Below are 15,817 nucleotides of genomic sequence, written 5' to 3' on the forward strand. Positions count from 1 at the left end.
TTTCACCATGGAAAAAATATTATTTCTCAGTGGTAACTCTCTCATAACTCAGGAGACTTAATGGAGTGCTCAGTTATGATCCAACAATTTGTCTCAGATGTTTCTCCTAAAATACAAAAACCTAGGTATGGGAGCGCTGGGGACAACCTAACGCGGGGTTAGTTGTAACATGCACAGTTTAATACTTTCCACACATGCCAGAATGACAAATCTTTTTGTATTTGCAAGTTGCCATATCAACATGATTTAGAGATAAATTACGCCAAAATTGAAAAATCTTTGTAAGATATCACTAAACATTTATTTAACCACAGCAAAAGTACATTTCTTACATTTATTTTTAATCTCTGTTTTTGTCCCTGTTAGAACTATGATATTATATTCTATGCTTTCATTAAATTATTTTGAGAAACCATGAGAAAAGGATGAATGAGTCAATGTTCAATAATTATTTATCATTATGTTTTTAACTAAGCTGTATAGCTGTATAGCGATGTGTTTGTTACCAATGTCGATGTGTAATTTTTTGTCAAAAATATGAGTATTTTTAATGATAATGATAAGAAAAATATATATTAAAAAGTTATATTATAATATTTAATTTTGTCTTGAATATGTTTTTGATTATATCAGGTAACATTTGTAGCTGTCATATGTTGTTGTTGTTTTTTTTTTACAGTGTAAGCATGTGAAATGAATGTGGGGAAACAATATAAATACTCTCAACACAAAGTGGATTTACACAAACCGAGATGTTACGTTGCCCTGCTCATATTAAAATAGAAAAACAAAACTATAATCCATATATTTAAGAATTTTCAGCAGCCATTACTCCAGTCTTCAGTGTCACATTATTCTTTAGAAATCATTCTAATATGCTGATGTGGTGTTCAAGAAACATTTCTTATTATTATCAATGTTGAAATCAATGTTTGGAAAACCACATTTTTTCAATGTAATGCATCTTTGATGAATGATAGTATAATAATAATTAAAAAAAGTACTTTTATATACATATATTTACTGTATGTGTGTGTCTTAACTGTGATGTTCCTAATTTGTAAGTTGCTTTTGATTAATAATTAAATGTAAACCCAAGCCTAAGCACAACGACTAGAGAAAAAGTTTCCATTTGCCGGTCATTCAGTCTCACCTCTGTAGAGAGGAAATACATAAGAGAAAGTGATTTTTCCGTTATATGGTCGAGCACAAAAAATAAATTCCTTTTAAAATGTTTGTGCAGTTACAAACATCTTGAGTTTCAACAAACATCAGTGCTGAAAAGCATTCAAGGCATTAATTTTAGTTTTTAAAAGCTGAAACAAGCTAAATATTATAAAACTGTTTCTTTGTATATCCAACTGCCCGGATGTCTGCAATAATTTGGTGGGACAGTAAGGGTTGATTGGTTTTTGTTGAGCTAAAGTCTCTAGATTCTGCACTGTCATGACCTTCCTACTTCCCTTATTTCCTCTGAGAGAAGCTCATCATGTGATGACCCCACACACAAAGCAGAGGCTTTGTTGTCATTAAGAATCTTTGAGTCATAGATTATTACTGAATATCCGAGAATGGACAAATATCACCATGCATGTACTGTATAATGAAGAATAGACAACTTTGTTGAGTGGCTGTGAAGTCATATTCATTAGGAGCTCCATACCAGATAATGCAAGTCAACGTAACATGATGCAAAAATGAGAACAGATACAAATACACACCCTACAGGTGATGAACCAGAAAATATGACTCATTAACAAATATGTGCACACCAACACATGGCCGAACCCAGAACACATAAAAAAGTTTTGCTTTCATTCTTACAAAGCATACGAGTACATGTGGACATTTTCGCAATAAGTGGACAGGCAATGTGCTATGCAATATGTCATCTTGACGACATAATGAAACGGCTTGGGATTTGTTTAAAAATCTATTAATTTAACTGACTCAGAATCAACTCTTACTTTTGAGAGACGATATCTTTATATGCGGTGCACACCTGCATGGTCAGATTAAAAGATTTGCAGGATGCTTTCATTCGCTTACAACAGATACACACTAAATGAAAAATACTTTTTACAAATCCATAATAGTGGCACTTTAAATACTTAAAATACTCCCCATTAAAGGTACATGTCTGCTCTTATCATTTTGAGAACAAACTTCATCCAGATCTGGAGCTGCATGTATGGACACCCATCTAATGTAGCTTACTTTGGGCAGCTTTATGTCATCTTCACACTCATTAAACTTTAAAGGATGAGACACTGACAGTGGTGGCACTACGGAGCCATGTTTTTAAAAAAAACATTTTTATAGGTTTAATGTTACATTATCAACTCGGAAAATATGCTAATTTAACTAGAAAAAAGCAGAGACTGGAAATTTAAAGCATAATTCTGCAAATCATCTGAATGTATCGAGAATTAGACTTATTCGGTTCAGTGAGCTCAATTCCCAGACTCAAAGAATTGGTGGCAGTTTTGGTCACAGTCTTCTTTAGAGTATTATCACTCACATGATTTTTCACATAAAAAAATTGTTAAACCTGTCATTATGTCCTGACAGTAGAATATAGTCTGTGAAAAAAAAAAAATCAAGCTCCTCTGGTTCCTCCCAGTGGTCCCATTGCCATTTGCAGAAATACGCCGCTCCAGGTAAGAAACAACCAATCAGAGCCAGGAGGAGTGTCTTAGCAGTGTCAATCAAGCTTGTGTGCGCTGATCACGCCCTCTCGTGCGCTCTCATGCACAGTACTAACAGGCGTTCAAATTCAAGATTACCGGCAGCTTTGCTTATGGCGGACAAACAATCCAAACTGACAATTCCTCCTGCTCATAAAATAAAGACGGGTAAATGGAAAAAGACAGATGACGATGATAAAAAAAGACAAAAAGAAAGAATTAGATAGAGCCCGAAATAAAACAAGGGTAAATATCGGAGCGGCTTTTCCGAGGTGGAGGGAGTTAACGTTACGTGTCCTGAAAGGACTAAAGACCGATGCAGAGTTAGCCAGATTTCTGCTTGACAAGTAAGTATCCCTACATGATTTGTTTCATTTTTTAAGAACTACACAACTGTGTCAAAACTCTAGCCGCATAACATACAGATAAAATGTCACGCACTGTGCAAAACAACTAGGCCTATGGAAACCTACTAATTCACTGGCTTTTCATGTTGTTTAAATAATGTACTAGTAAACCTTATTTAGCATTACATATCAATAGAATAATTACCTGCACACTGTAACGTTAGTTACCATTAGTGTATATTATCTTACTAGCTATTTATTAGGCTACTTATGGAAATAGTGCAACGTCATATAGTTACATGTAATGCAAAATACGTAATGTTTTGAGGACCACGTTTGTAGTCAAAGTATGGGCAGGCCATATGTTAATCATATTGTTGATGTTTCATCCGTACCAGTGAATGTGCCATAACTGTTCCATCCACCGTCATCAGTGGCCCTAAGCGTTCACGGCCGGCTCCGTTGTGATAAGGAGGAGCTGTGGAGGGAGGGCTGTAGCGCAGCAGAGAGCAAGTGGGAGTGAACTGTACATTGTGCTTGTTCAAATTTTCAGACTAAAGGACACATTTCAGACACATTGTGCGATCTTTCTAAATCATTTGCGAATGTTGCTTGTCAGACTGTACTAGGGGTGTCCATGGTTAACCGATTAACCTTTAAAAATTGCGTAACCGAGTGAAACATTTTGCTCGGTTAAGTGGCGTCAATGACGTGCTTTGAATTTAGTTGTAATATATTTTTGCACCCCTAGAGACCGCCAGAGCGCTCCCAGACATTTGTAATATCCACAAGAAGAAGTCATTACCCGCTTTCTAAGCGGGCAATGAAGCGGGCAAAGAAAGCGTGGGAGCACTTTAAAAATGAGAGTGACGGGGCAAAATGCAAGTATTGCAATGCAGTTGCTTACCGCATTTTTCAGGCTATAAGTCGCTCCGGAGTATGAGTCGCATCAGTCAAAAAATGCGTAATGAAGAGGAAAATAACATACGTCGCACTGGACTAAAAGTCGCATTAGGGCAGAAGCAGAGCGCGAGCCGCGCGCGCTTTGCATAATGGAGCAGAAGAAAGAAAGTTTGAAGTGAGAAACTTGTGAATGACTAGAGAAAAGCAGACGTTACTTTAACTGTAATGAGGAAAACAAAAAAGCTAATCGCGGACTGAAAGCAAGATGGCCAGAGCTGAAGGGACGAGTCCACAGATGTTTGAACTCTGCCGGGAGAGGCTCAGCCGCGCGAGTCAAACGCTGTGTGAATCATTCTCGGCTGCATATTTTACTACATGCCCTAATCATGCAGGCGCCCTCACCTCGCGGCCACTTGCATTGCTCGTGAACTGGAGCGCATCTCATCCTAATTTAACGAAACTCAGCGTAGGCCTCACAGACATGAAATATATCTTAAGAAAGCTTGAAATGTCTTTTAACAATTTAAAACGAAAAGAAATAGGCTACTCTCTGATTATGTAATCCATGATGTGCATTTCTCTCTATAGGCGCGTTCACTACCGAGATGGTGGTCGTCAAATTAATAAGCTAAAAATAACCCTGACGCACACTATGGTTAACCGAGTATTAACCGCTAAGGGCCTCGGTTAATGGTTAATGAAAAACCTAGACTGTACAAACATGATCCCCAATGTAAGCCATGGCACACTGTACGATCTCAGTTGTCATTAATGTCAGACTGTACGACAGTCAAGGCGCGCTAAAAACGGACGCACGCAAGAAAACTTGTACAGAGTTTTAAATCATCAATGAATGCTCACTGCTCGGTGACAGTGAGCTGCATTACACGCGGGACTAAAATGGTGGCTACAAAGAAATTTCTAGCGGCCATTATGGTCATAGTTTGTCTTGAAAAACCGAGATATTTGACGATCGTCGTAGGAGAAGTCGCACTGCAGGATTGTGCAGCAAATCTGACACTGCCAGAATTTCGTCTGAGGTAAAATTTGATCGCAGCGGTCATTAATCGGCTGCCGGTGAACATGTCAAACTAACGATCAAAGAGGTCAGATTTTAGCCTAGGATCAGAGGAATATTTTAGGATTCGCAAAATTTGTCTGAGACGGCAAAATCATGGGCAAAAGTGTGCGGCCGGCTTAAGTCAACATTTTCTAAAAACTCCCTACTGCAGCTTTAAGGTGAGCAAACAAAAACTCAGTTTTCACTTTTGGGGTGAAATATCCATTTAAATATGATATTTTTTTATATTCTTGCCAAAATATTTAATACCATCTACTTTATGAAAGCCTTGACATACACAAGATTCAATTTTTCAAATACAAAGTAGAATTTGTTTTCAAATCTTTGAATTTTGTCACAATGCTGTATTCTTTGAACTGATATTTCCACCTCGAGACAGACTCACACTCTCCTTTTAAAACTCAATGCATACTCCCTCTCTATTCTCCTCCTGCCTTTCTCTGGCGGAAAATGTGTGCAACTCCTGCATCATCAGGCGAAACTGGAAAGAGTCCCTAAGCAGCTGGGACACAGAAACATCAGTGTTTCCACCCAATATATGAAAGCTTCCCACTCAAATTGACCTTAACACACACACACACACACACACACACAAACACATACACACACACACACAGAAACCTCCAAAAAGACCAACGTTTCAAAACTGGTTATAACACAGATCAGTAACCAAACACTAAAGTGGTTTCTACCACTATACAAGATACAACTCTGGATGCCTTTAAACAGGAACATGTTAAAAAAAAAACCATTTTTTTACAGATATACATATTAAGATTTTAACCAATACCTAAGCTGACAATTTTTGTTTTGGTATGGCCAATAATTTACAAATATTAAGATGCTATACAGTTTTGCAAAATAAAAATCACAAAAAATGCTTTATATACAGGTGTATGTACAAGTGTGTGTGTGTGTGTGTGTGTGTGTGTGTGTGTGTGTGTGTGTGTGTGTGTGTGTGTGTGTGTGTGTGTGTGTGTGTGTGTGTGTGTACATGTGTTTCTAACCTGAAGGGGACTCGTGTCATTGTTGGGACCTAAATAGAGGTCCCCATGGGTACAAAAGCGAATAAATCATACAGAATGAGTTCTTTTGAAAATGTAAAAATAAATGCAAAAAGTTTTGTGTGATGGATAGGTTTAGGGGTAGGGGTAGTGAAGGGGGAATAGAATATATGGTTTGTATAGTACAAAAACCATTGACCATAGTTCAAAACCATCTATAGCGAGTCCCAAGAAAGATCAGACGACAGACGAGTGTGTGTGCGCGTGTGTGTGTGATTTATGAGGACACATCTGTATAATGACATGGGTATTAAAGAGTAAATAAACAAGGTTTGTGAGAAAATTTCTTCATATTTAAAATGGCTTGAAAATAACATACTAAAAATGTGTGTGTGTATATATATATATATATATATATATATATATATATATATATATATATATATATATATATATATATATATACACACACACACATATATACATATTATATATATATATGGGGATACATATTGTATTGTGAGTTCAGTATCGAGATACATATCGAATCATGGCACAAGTGCATCGTTACACCCCTAATATTCTGCTCTAACCAGTGCTATAAAGAAGGTGAGAGGTAAGTGAAATATCAGCAGGGTAAGGGTCATCCCTTCAGACCCATTTGAATAAATCTTGCATACAACATGACACACAAAATTATTTTTTCCACTATTTTCTGGAATTTAGTGGAAGCAGCCCAAACTGTCTGAAGGGTCCTAGAGTACACAAGGCCTGAGTTACTTTAAAAAATGAATTTATAAACATTTTTAAAAAGTGCCTACTTTTTTGTAGAGATGCACCGATTGCAATTTTCTTGGCCGATTCTGATTTCCGTTTTTTTGTTAGTGAGATCGGCCGATATTGATTATTGCAGATTCCGATTTTCGTTCTAATAACTATAATTGACAGCATATACAAACAAAAATCCACTTTTTCCTCAGAGCTAAATTTAATTTTTTATTATAAAATAAATTTGTAAACATTATAATAGGATCTTCTCTCACTTAAACAACTCTCAAAAAATAAGTGTGCTGTGCCAGGAAAGAATATTTGAAAACCAGTTGCTTTATGAAACAAAACATTATGAATTGAACTTTTTCTCTTTTTTACTTGTCTTACAAAAAATCCTATGAATGAACAAATCTGAAGTATACAATACTCCTCCAAATAATAGTTCAGTAATTGGGTAATTAATGTTGCCAGCGAGGGATGTCACGGTACCAAAATTCCAGTAGTCGGTACCAATACCATAACATTTTTACGGTACTCTGTACCAATTTCAGTACCACAGCTAAATGTTTTTTTTTTTTGTATGTATTTTTTATTTAACCATTTATAAAAATATATTAAGTTTATTATTTATGATGATAATCATTTTAAGTCAATAATACATAAACATTTAAAGGCTGTATGCTGTTTAAAATTAAAAATTGTTTATAAAAAAAAGAAAAATAATTAACCATCTAGGCATAATTATTATTAATAGTAGTGACGTATTATTATTACATAGAGACATAGCTAAGGTAATCTAGCCTAATATATTTTATTAAAGGTGCACTATGTAGTATTTTTGCAGTAAAATATCCACCAAAAACCACTAGGCCAGTGATATATATTTTGTTCAGTTGAGTACTTACAATATCCCAAAATATTTGTAAATTGTGAGAAAATTGCTATTTTAACTAAGGACCGGGATGTGTCAGCATAGCGTTTGAGGGAGTCGCCTGTCAATTGCGTCATATCTGTGTTACCCTCTGTTTTATTTGGCAGAAGCGCTTTACTCTTAGCAGTGTGAACATGTCACAGTAGCGCCGAGCGGACGCACAGAGAAACGTCATAACATCATTTTAAACACACTTAAATGTATCTAATATGATAAACAGAGCTGCTTTACCTTATAATCATGACCAAAAAAACGAAATTAGTGCGCGCGCCCGGCGACTGTGTCCCGTCCCGTCATGATAAAAGCCCCGGTGGTCGCGAGCCGTGTTTGCGTAACAATCGCTCCCCCGGCGTTGCTCAGCTCCACAACACTCGGTCCTTCTCTGCTTTACTACAGTAACGTTAATAACTGCATCCATCAACATGATTTCTGCCTAAGTCCTATTTTCCACCGGCTGTGAGGTGAAGACCACATGTCCCAAGATACTGCGCTCAAACTTTAAGTCATCAAACTACGCCTTTTTTTTTAATAGGCGCCCTCCAGTGGACGGAAAGTTGCATAGGCCCGATTTACACTACATGGTTCAAGTGACCCAATTCCGATTTTTTCCTCTCATGTGGCACAGATCGGATATGACATGTGAACGTGTAAGCAGTAAAAAAAAACGCATGAATTCCGATATCCTCAGATCGGATTCAGGCCTCACTCATATGTGGTAATAAATCCGATATGATTCGGATGTGTGCATTAGCGTCTGCCATGTAAGCAGTCAAATCGGATATTCCCCAGTAAATGCGAGTCGTACGTCGTTGAAAAAAGGACGGAGGCGAATGACGTCAACTCAGGTGGACACAAACTCCGATCCAGTGATGCCAATCCGTGGTTTTCATGCGGAATTGGGCTACTTTAACACAGTTTTGAGTTGCAATTGGGCGGGTTTTGTTGTGAAACCCTGGCAAGCCCTCCTCTTTTTCTCCGCCTTAAGAGAAAAATGTTTTGCCGACCTTTAAAGATGTGTAGAACAGTGCAGACAGCAAAACATTGTGCAATCATTTTGTCTGCGTCCATTGCATATCGCGCTGTTTTACTTCCTTTCACCGGTTAAGAACGTCTTGGGCTGTTTTGCCAGTGTACAGTGTAAATGCAAATATCGGATACGGGTCGCTTTTGAAAAGATGATGTAAGCGGGTCGTCAAGAAAATCTCACCAAATCAGAATTGTGCATCAAGACCTGCAGTGTAAATGCAGCCATATTGCACCTAAATTTCAATTTTTTTTAAAGCAAACTTTTATTTTGACGGGTTGCCGTGAAGACCTGCAGTGTCTGACAGTGTTTTTGAAATGACATTTTTATCACTTTTAGCAGTGCTTTATGTAACTTCAAAGGGTTTCCTGTAAAATGACACCAACATTTTGAACTTAGACCACTGTATGTGTATATGGGAAGCTTTTCAATTTGGGTTGGCCGAATCCAGGCGGAAATGTGTAGCCATGTTTAGGCTATTACGTATCAGAAAAAGAACGTATCCTTTAAAGCTGCAGTCCGTATATTTTGCACTCTAGTGGTTAATAAACAGAACTGCATGCATCTTGTGGAAGAACATTGCAGCCGGAGCTACTTCTCTCTGTTTATGTCTATGGCGAGTCAGGGACTGTGTGTTCCTCCACAGCTGTTCCTACCAGACCGGTCTGAAATAGTCCCAATATAAACACTTATTAAGTGTACCATAATGATTTAGGGTAAGACGAAAACACGGTTTGGAAAAGTGATTAATTTTGTACAATTCTCACTATATATATATATATATATATATATATATATATATATATATATATATATATATATATATATATATATATATATATATATATATATATATATATATATATATATATATAAAATCTTGAGCACAGAAAGCAGCTTTAAAGACCTTTCAGTGCAGAAACTGTCGTAGGTCAGTTTTGGACCTAACCAAAATTAGAAGTTCCTGTTGACTGATACGTGTCAGAGTTTACCAGTGACAAAACGGTAACACTTTACAATATGGTTTCATTAGTACTTTAGTTAACTCGAACTAATAACGAAAAAAGACTTCTACAGCATTTCTTTATCTTAATTAATGTTAACCTCAAGATTTACTTATACATTATGAAAATCAAATGTTGTATTTGTTAAAATGGTAACACTTTATTTTAAGGTTCAGTTATTAACTATTAACTAGTTGCTTATTAGCATGCATATTACTATGATATTGGGTGTTTATTAGTACTTATAAAGCACCTATTAATGCCTTATTCTGCATGACCTTATTTTACATCCCTTAATCCAACCCAATACCTAAACGTAAATGCTACAAACTACCTTACTAACTATTAATAGGCAGTAAATTAGGAGTTTATTGAGGCAAGTCGTAGTTAATAGTGAATACGTGTTCCCCATACTAAAGTGTTAGCGTTAAAATTAGTTAATGCACTGTGAACTAATATGAACAACATTTTTATTAACTAACATTAAAGGGTTAGTTCACCCAAAAATGAAATGTCTTTCATTAATGACTCACCCTAATGTCGTTCCACACCCGTAAGACCTTTGTTCATCCTCGGAACACAGTTTAAGATATTTTAGAATTAGTCCGAGGGCTTTCTGTCCTTTGAATGTAAGTGTACACTTTGCTGTCCACGTCCAGAAAGGTAATTAAAACATCATCAAAGTAGTCCATATGTGACATCAGTTGGTTAGTTAGACTCTTTTGAAGCATCGAAAATACATAAAGAATCAAATGGTCATGGATCAGCGTATTGATCCATTATGAATCATGAATCAATACGCTTATCCATGATTGTTTGATTCTTTATTTGAGGAACACGGAAGAGAAGACAATGCTGAATAAAGTCGTAGTTTTTGTTATTTTTGGACCAAAATGTATTTTCGATGCTTCAAAAGAGTCTAACTGACCAACTGATGTCACATATGGACTACTTTGATGATGTTTTCATTACCTTTCTGGACGTGGACAGCAAGTGGGCATACACTTAAATTCAAAGGACTGAAAGCCCACGGACTAAATCTAAAATATCTTAAAATGTGTTCCGAGGATGAACGGAGGTCTAAGGGGTGTGGAACGACATTGGGGTGAGTCATTAATGAAAGAAATTTCATTTTTGGGTGAACTAACCCTTTAACAAATATTATTAAATACTGTAATAAATGTATTGCTAATTATAAATTCTTGTTTGGTAAAACACTAACTAAGTGTTGCTGTTATACTGACTTGTATTTTGTGAGAAGTGGGTAACTATTAGCCTGACAAGCCAGACCCACATCAAGATGTTTGGTCTGGAAACTCACCATAGACAGGGCTCAATCCGAGGGGCGGGATAAACGGTTGTCTTTCAAACTCCCTCTGCACGCGATATGATAGCGGTACACCAACCAGAGCAACGAAGGTGAAACAGAGCTCGTTGATAGCATAGATGGTTGATAGATTAAATATTCGCTGTATCCGGTCAGCAAAACTCGAACACATCTTCCCTTTTTACGAATGACTTCAGTGCCGTTCTTTTCTCAGAGAAAAGCTTAACTCCAAGTCTTCCAGAGTCGCGGTCAAAGCTGATTCGAAAGACCGCCATTCGCCAGCTTCTGTGTTTACTAGAAGCACGAGCGCAACTCGGCCGCCGTCATTATGTTAAGCCCAACGACTCTATACACAATGTGATTGGCCCGACTGTTTACAGCTCAGAAGTGTATTGAGAGTTGCTAGACGACATTCGCGGGCAGATTAGATTTGCTGCCGCTAGGGTGCGTCTAGATTTCTAGGCTAGGTAACTATTTCATGTGGGTTGACAATTAAGTTAGAGGCAGGACATTGTTTCCCATGAATTTCATATATAATAATAGTTCAATAAAATTCCTTTTTTAATATTCAATACTAAACCTTGACATGGTATGGCAGCTGATGTAAAACTGAATTAAACATAACATGGACATACATATCATAACATTGTTTTTTTTGTTGTTGTTTTAACCGAGATATAAAACCTTTCAATTGTGATGAAATAATATCCTAATCGCAATAAAATTCTAACAATTTTTTACTGTCCAAAAACTGAATCATTAATTTAAATTACTCTGTATGACCCTTTGAGGATATGTAAATATAAAGCAATTTATTACAACATGTATGCAAAAACAATAATTACTGCTCTGTTAACATACAATTTTCCATATGTGGGAGAACCAGTATAAATACAGTGCTTATTGTACATTATGTTGTAATGTACATTACATGACATTAAGCTGCTTTGAAACAATCGCCATTGTAAAAGCACTATATAAATTAAGTTGACTTGACCTGTACAAATTACAGGTATTTACACTAACACATAAAAAATAAAAAAAATAAAACATGGTCACAATTATACCTATACTCCCAAATGTACATTAGTACATGAAAACATCGGTTTAAGTCAACTATACTTTGGCAATGAATGGTTTGAATTTATTTACTTTCTCTTCCTCCACTAGAGGACATGGTCAGTTGCATCCCATATCCAAACACAATTTATCGTGTGATGTTTTTACCAACATAAAAACAAGACAGATCACTATCATTTAATCCATATACGGCACTAATCACATTAGGGTTATTAAAAGCGTGTTATGCCATTTGTGACCCTGGACCACAAAAGGATATTAAGTAAATATCAGGTTCCATGAAGATATTTTGTAATTTTTTTTAATGTATTATTATTAATAATATGCCGTGCAAAGGACTTAATTTGGACTACTTTAAAGGCGATTTTCTCAATATTTAGATTTTTTTGCACCCTCACTTATACCAGATATTCAAATAGTTGCATCTCAGAAAAATATTGTTACATATTATCCTTACAAACCATACATCAATACAAAATCTTATTTATTCAGCTTTCAGATGATTAATAAATCTAAATAAATAAAAATGTACCCTTGTGACTAGTTTTGTGGTCCAGGGTCACATATGCATTTGATGTGTAACACTTCCGCCAGAACTTGCATATTGCTGTTACCGGAAGCAAGTGGTTATAGTTTATACATTTGTAACTAAATAACATAATATTACAGATCTAACAGAAGGCCTATATTAACTCCCTGGAGCCATATGGATTACTTTTATGATGAATGGATGGATAAGCTTTGAAGAGCCAGGATATTTTTTCATATAAATCCAATTGTATTTGGCTCAAATAAGAAAGTCATATACACCTAAAATGGCCTGAGAGTGAGTAAATCAAGGAGGATAAACAGCTTTTAAATGTTGTCAGAAGCAGACAGACTAACCATAGAAGGTTAGAAATCTAGCATACCTCTGCTTCTGATGTCAGCAAATGACAAATATTTGGTCAAATGTGAAGAATTCTCATGTAATGGATTCAAGGACAATGACCAGCTTAATCCATTGACCACATACATTCATGAACAAGATCAGCGTTATTCACACAGGCAACAAAGCCTGGATCTGCATCAAATTCACCCACAACATTCAATAAAGACATCTTTTCCCATTCACCTTTGTTCACTTTCCCTGGATTAAACATGAAAGGAATCATTTGGCCTGTGCAATCCCAATCTTGACACAAACCGTAATAACACTGAGGCAAGGAGGATTCCAAACAGATTATGGAAACTGCAGGATTATGCCCAAACGAAAAGTTAATACGTGAGTGCGCGAGTGAGAGAACAGGAGAGAGAATGTGTGTGGCTAAAAGAAGCAGAGATGAACTGTAATTTTGATGAATGAGAATCTAGCTCCTCACTGACAGCAACCTAATGCAGCCTTCATGGTTGGTTGGAGGTACCTTACTCCAACTGTCCTCCTCAGAGTAGAACAGTGATGGAAAGTACAGATGTTCAGCTTTGGCAACTTGATCTATATCAAGAGACTTGCTGCATCGAAACGTGGTATGATACCACATATGGTGTGATGTCACTTTTTTGGAAGAAAAAAAGAAGCATTTACTATTCTTAACGATGCTAATTTCAACCTTTATTATCAAAAGGTGTGTCTGCCATATTTAGTGGACCTGAGCTAACATGACAATGAACAGCTTTATTTTAACAGCTTTATTTAACATTAACAAATTAATTGCTCTTATTTCATACAGTTCATTTTAGCAGGTGAAATTAATTATTGGTAGGCTATGTTATAATAAAGTGCTACCATAAATATGTCAGGTTTTGTTTGTTTAGAAATCGTAACTATAGTAAATAGTTAGTATACATTTTATTTAGGCTAATAGCTGTCTGTAAAAAGTAATTAAAAGTAGGCCTATGTGCAAAAAAGAACTGTATTGCATGTATTGTCGATTATAACTCTTATTGTAAATGCTGTTTTGGGACAGGGGCTAAAGAATCATTCGTGGAATGGGAAAATTTAAATACCTTACATATATGTTCAAGGACATACAAACATCCCTTACATACATGTTCAAGCGCCATGATGCCAGAAAAAAAAAAAAAACAGGCAGCATGCAGTTATGGATGCGCTGACACAACGCCAATACATCGGACATCTGCGGTGATCTGACCTCGTCCGCTCGAGGAAGCGCTAGTAGCGCAGGAACATGTCCTGTCTGGACAGATGCAGCCCAGACCACGTATGTCGGGTTTAAAAGAAGACTTCTTAATGAGGCAACAGGAAAACAACTTTATGACCGATCGAGCCTTCCCTCTTCGTCATATTAAATCAATAACACAACCGGACCGACGCCATTACAAAACTTGCTCTACATGTTTTAAATATCTCCCGTGTTTCTGCTCTTAACGCATGTGTTTGTTTGCGTTCTTAACGTTTACAGCTGTGATTGCAGCTGCGTGATGCTCGAGATCTGGGAGAGATGAAACTCTGGTACTTACGCCCTGGTTTTTGGGAAGCCCATTGACAGCAATACATCCAGACTATTTCCATGTTTGACAGTTCCTGGCCGGCTCTGCCGCTGCATCCGTGGAGCGACTTTGGCATATAGATCCTCTTTTGCTGCCATGGTTCAGCTTTCCATTTGGTTTCAGAACAGCGATTTGCTTACTTTTGATACGTCCAAATGGACAGACACGACACACATTTAAAACATCGAATCAAGCGCTACAGTATCTACAGTAAAGGCTGGTTCAAAACCGCCCCATTATTCCCCACAGTCGGAGAGACAGAAGTCTTGGCGGACGCGCTACAATGTTTCTAAACACGAAATGATTTGAGCTTCCTGCTGGAGCGCTCATGTCATTACAGTTTGAGAAAGGGGTCACCAGTCGGAAGTCAATCTCGTTTGCTCCGCGAATCGACAACCGTCGTTGTCGCCTGCTACAGGGAGAAATATAATTCGAGTCTATCGCGGCTCGGCGTATAGTTACAAATGCTGTAGAAGGCTCGTCGCGAGCGAAATCTATCAATACTTGTTACATCGGTTCCTCCTAGACATGTCTTATTTATGAATGGGGCTTGACTGAAAGCGGAAGCAGCCTATCAGAAGACGGGGCACGCAAAGCCCCGCCCCCTCATCCTTAAAGTCGCAGTTTTGAAAGGTGACGTTGAGCAGATCAGAGGCGCTCGAATGGCAGGCAGCAGTTCAGTGAGAAGCCTCATCGTCATCGACGTTCTCACATTCAGCCCAGCGTTCTTATGTAACTATGCACAGGTAGAACGTGGAATGCATCATGTGGTAGATACTTATATTTTGCAAAATGTTATGGGTTGTATATGGCCAGAACAGAGAAAGTAAAATCTTGAAAAATCATTCCTACACAAACCAGTGAATGAATTGTAAGCAAAGCTGTGCACATTTTTGTACTTGATTCCAATTTATGGATGAAAAAATTAAAATCATCAATCAGCAAAGTTAATTTTATTTTTCAGAAATCCTGTCTAACCTAATATGCCAATGGCACGCCGATTTCAAAGCTGTGCTAGATTTGTTGTGATCCTACACTGCCTCCTAGTGTTCATATTAAAAACATTTTAGATCTCGAAGTCATTGATTCGTTAAGAAATAGTGTACATTTGTCCGATTGAGACAACCACAGATAACTTTGCTTAATTTCACATCCACAGGTCAGACAG

General features: G+C 37.0%; 1 protein-coding gene across 1 annotated transcript in view; it reads right to left on the reverse strand.

Annotated features, from left to right (window-relative positions):
- ubash3ba (ubiquitin associated and SH3 domain containing Ba) overlaps positions 1-15,185 on the reverse strand; it is a 45,933-nt gene extending 30,748 nt beyond the window's left edge. Inside the window, exon 1 of the mRNA XM_067438834.1 lies at positions 14,620-15,185. Within this exon, the coding sequence (XP_067294935.1) occupies positions 14,620-14,747 (128 nt within the window). The 5' untranslated portion in view covers positions 14,748-15,185. The remainder of the gene's footprint in view (positions 1-14,619) is intronic.
- Positions 15,186-15,817: the final 632 nt, after the last annotated feature.

Source organism: Pseudorasbora parva, chromosome 3, assembly GCF_024679245.1.
Source record: "Pseudorasbora parva isolate DD20220531a chromosome 3, ASM2467924v1, whole genome shotgun sequence".
NCBI classification, from domain to species: Eukaryota; Metazoa; Chordata; class Actinopteri; order Cypriniformes; family Gobionidae; genus Pseudorasbora; species Pseudorasbora parva.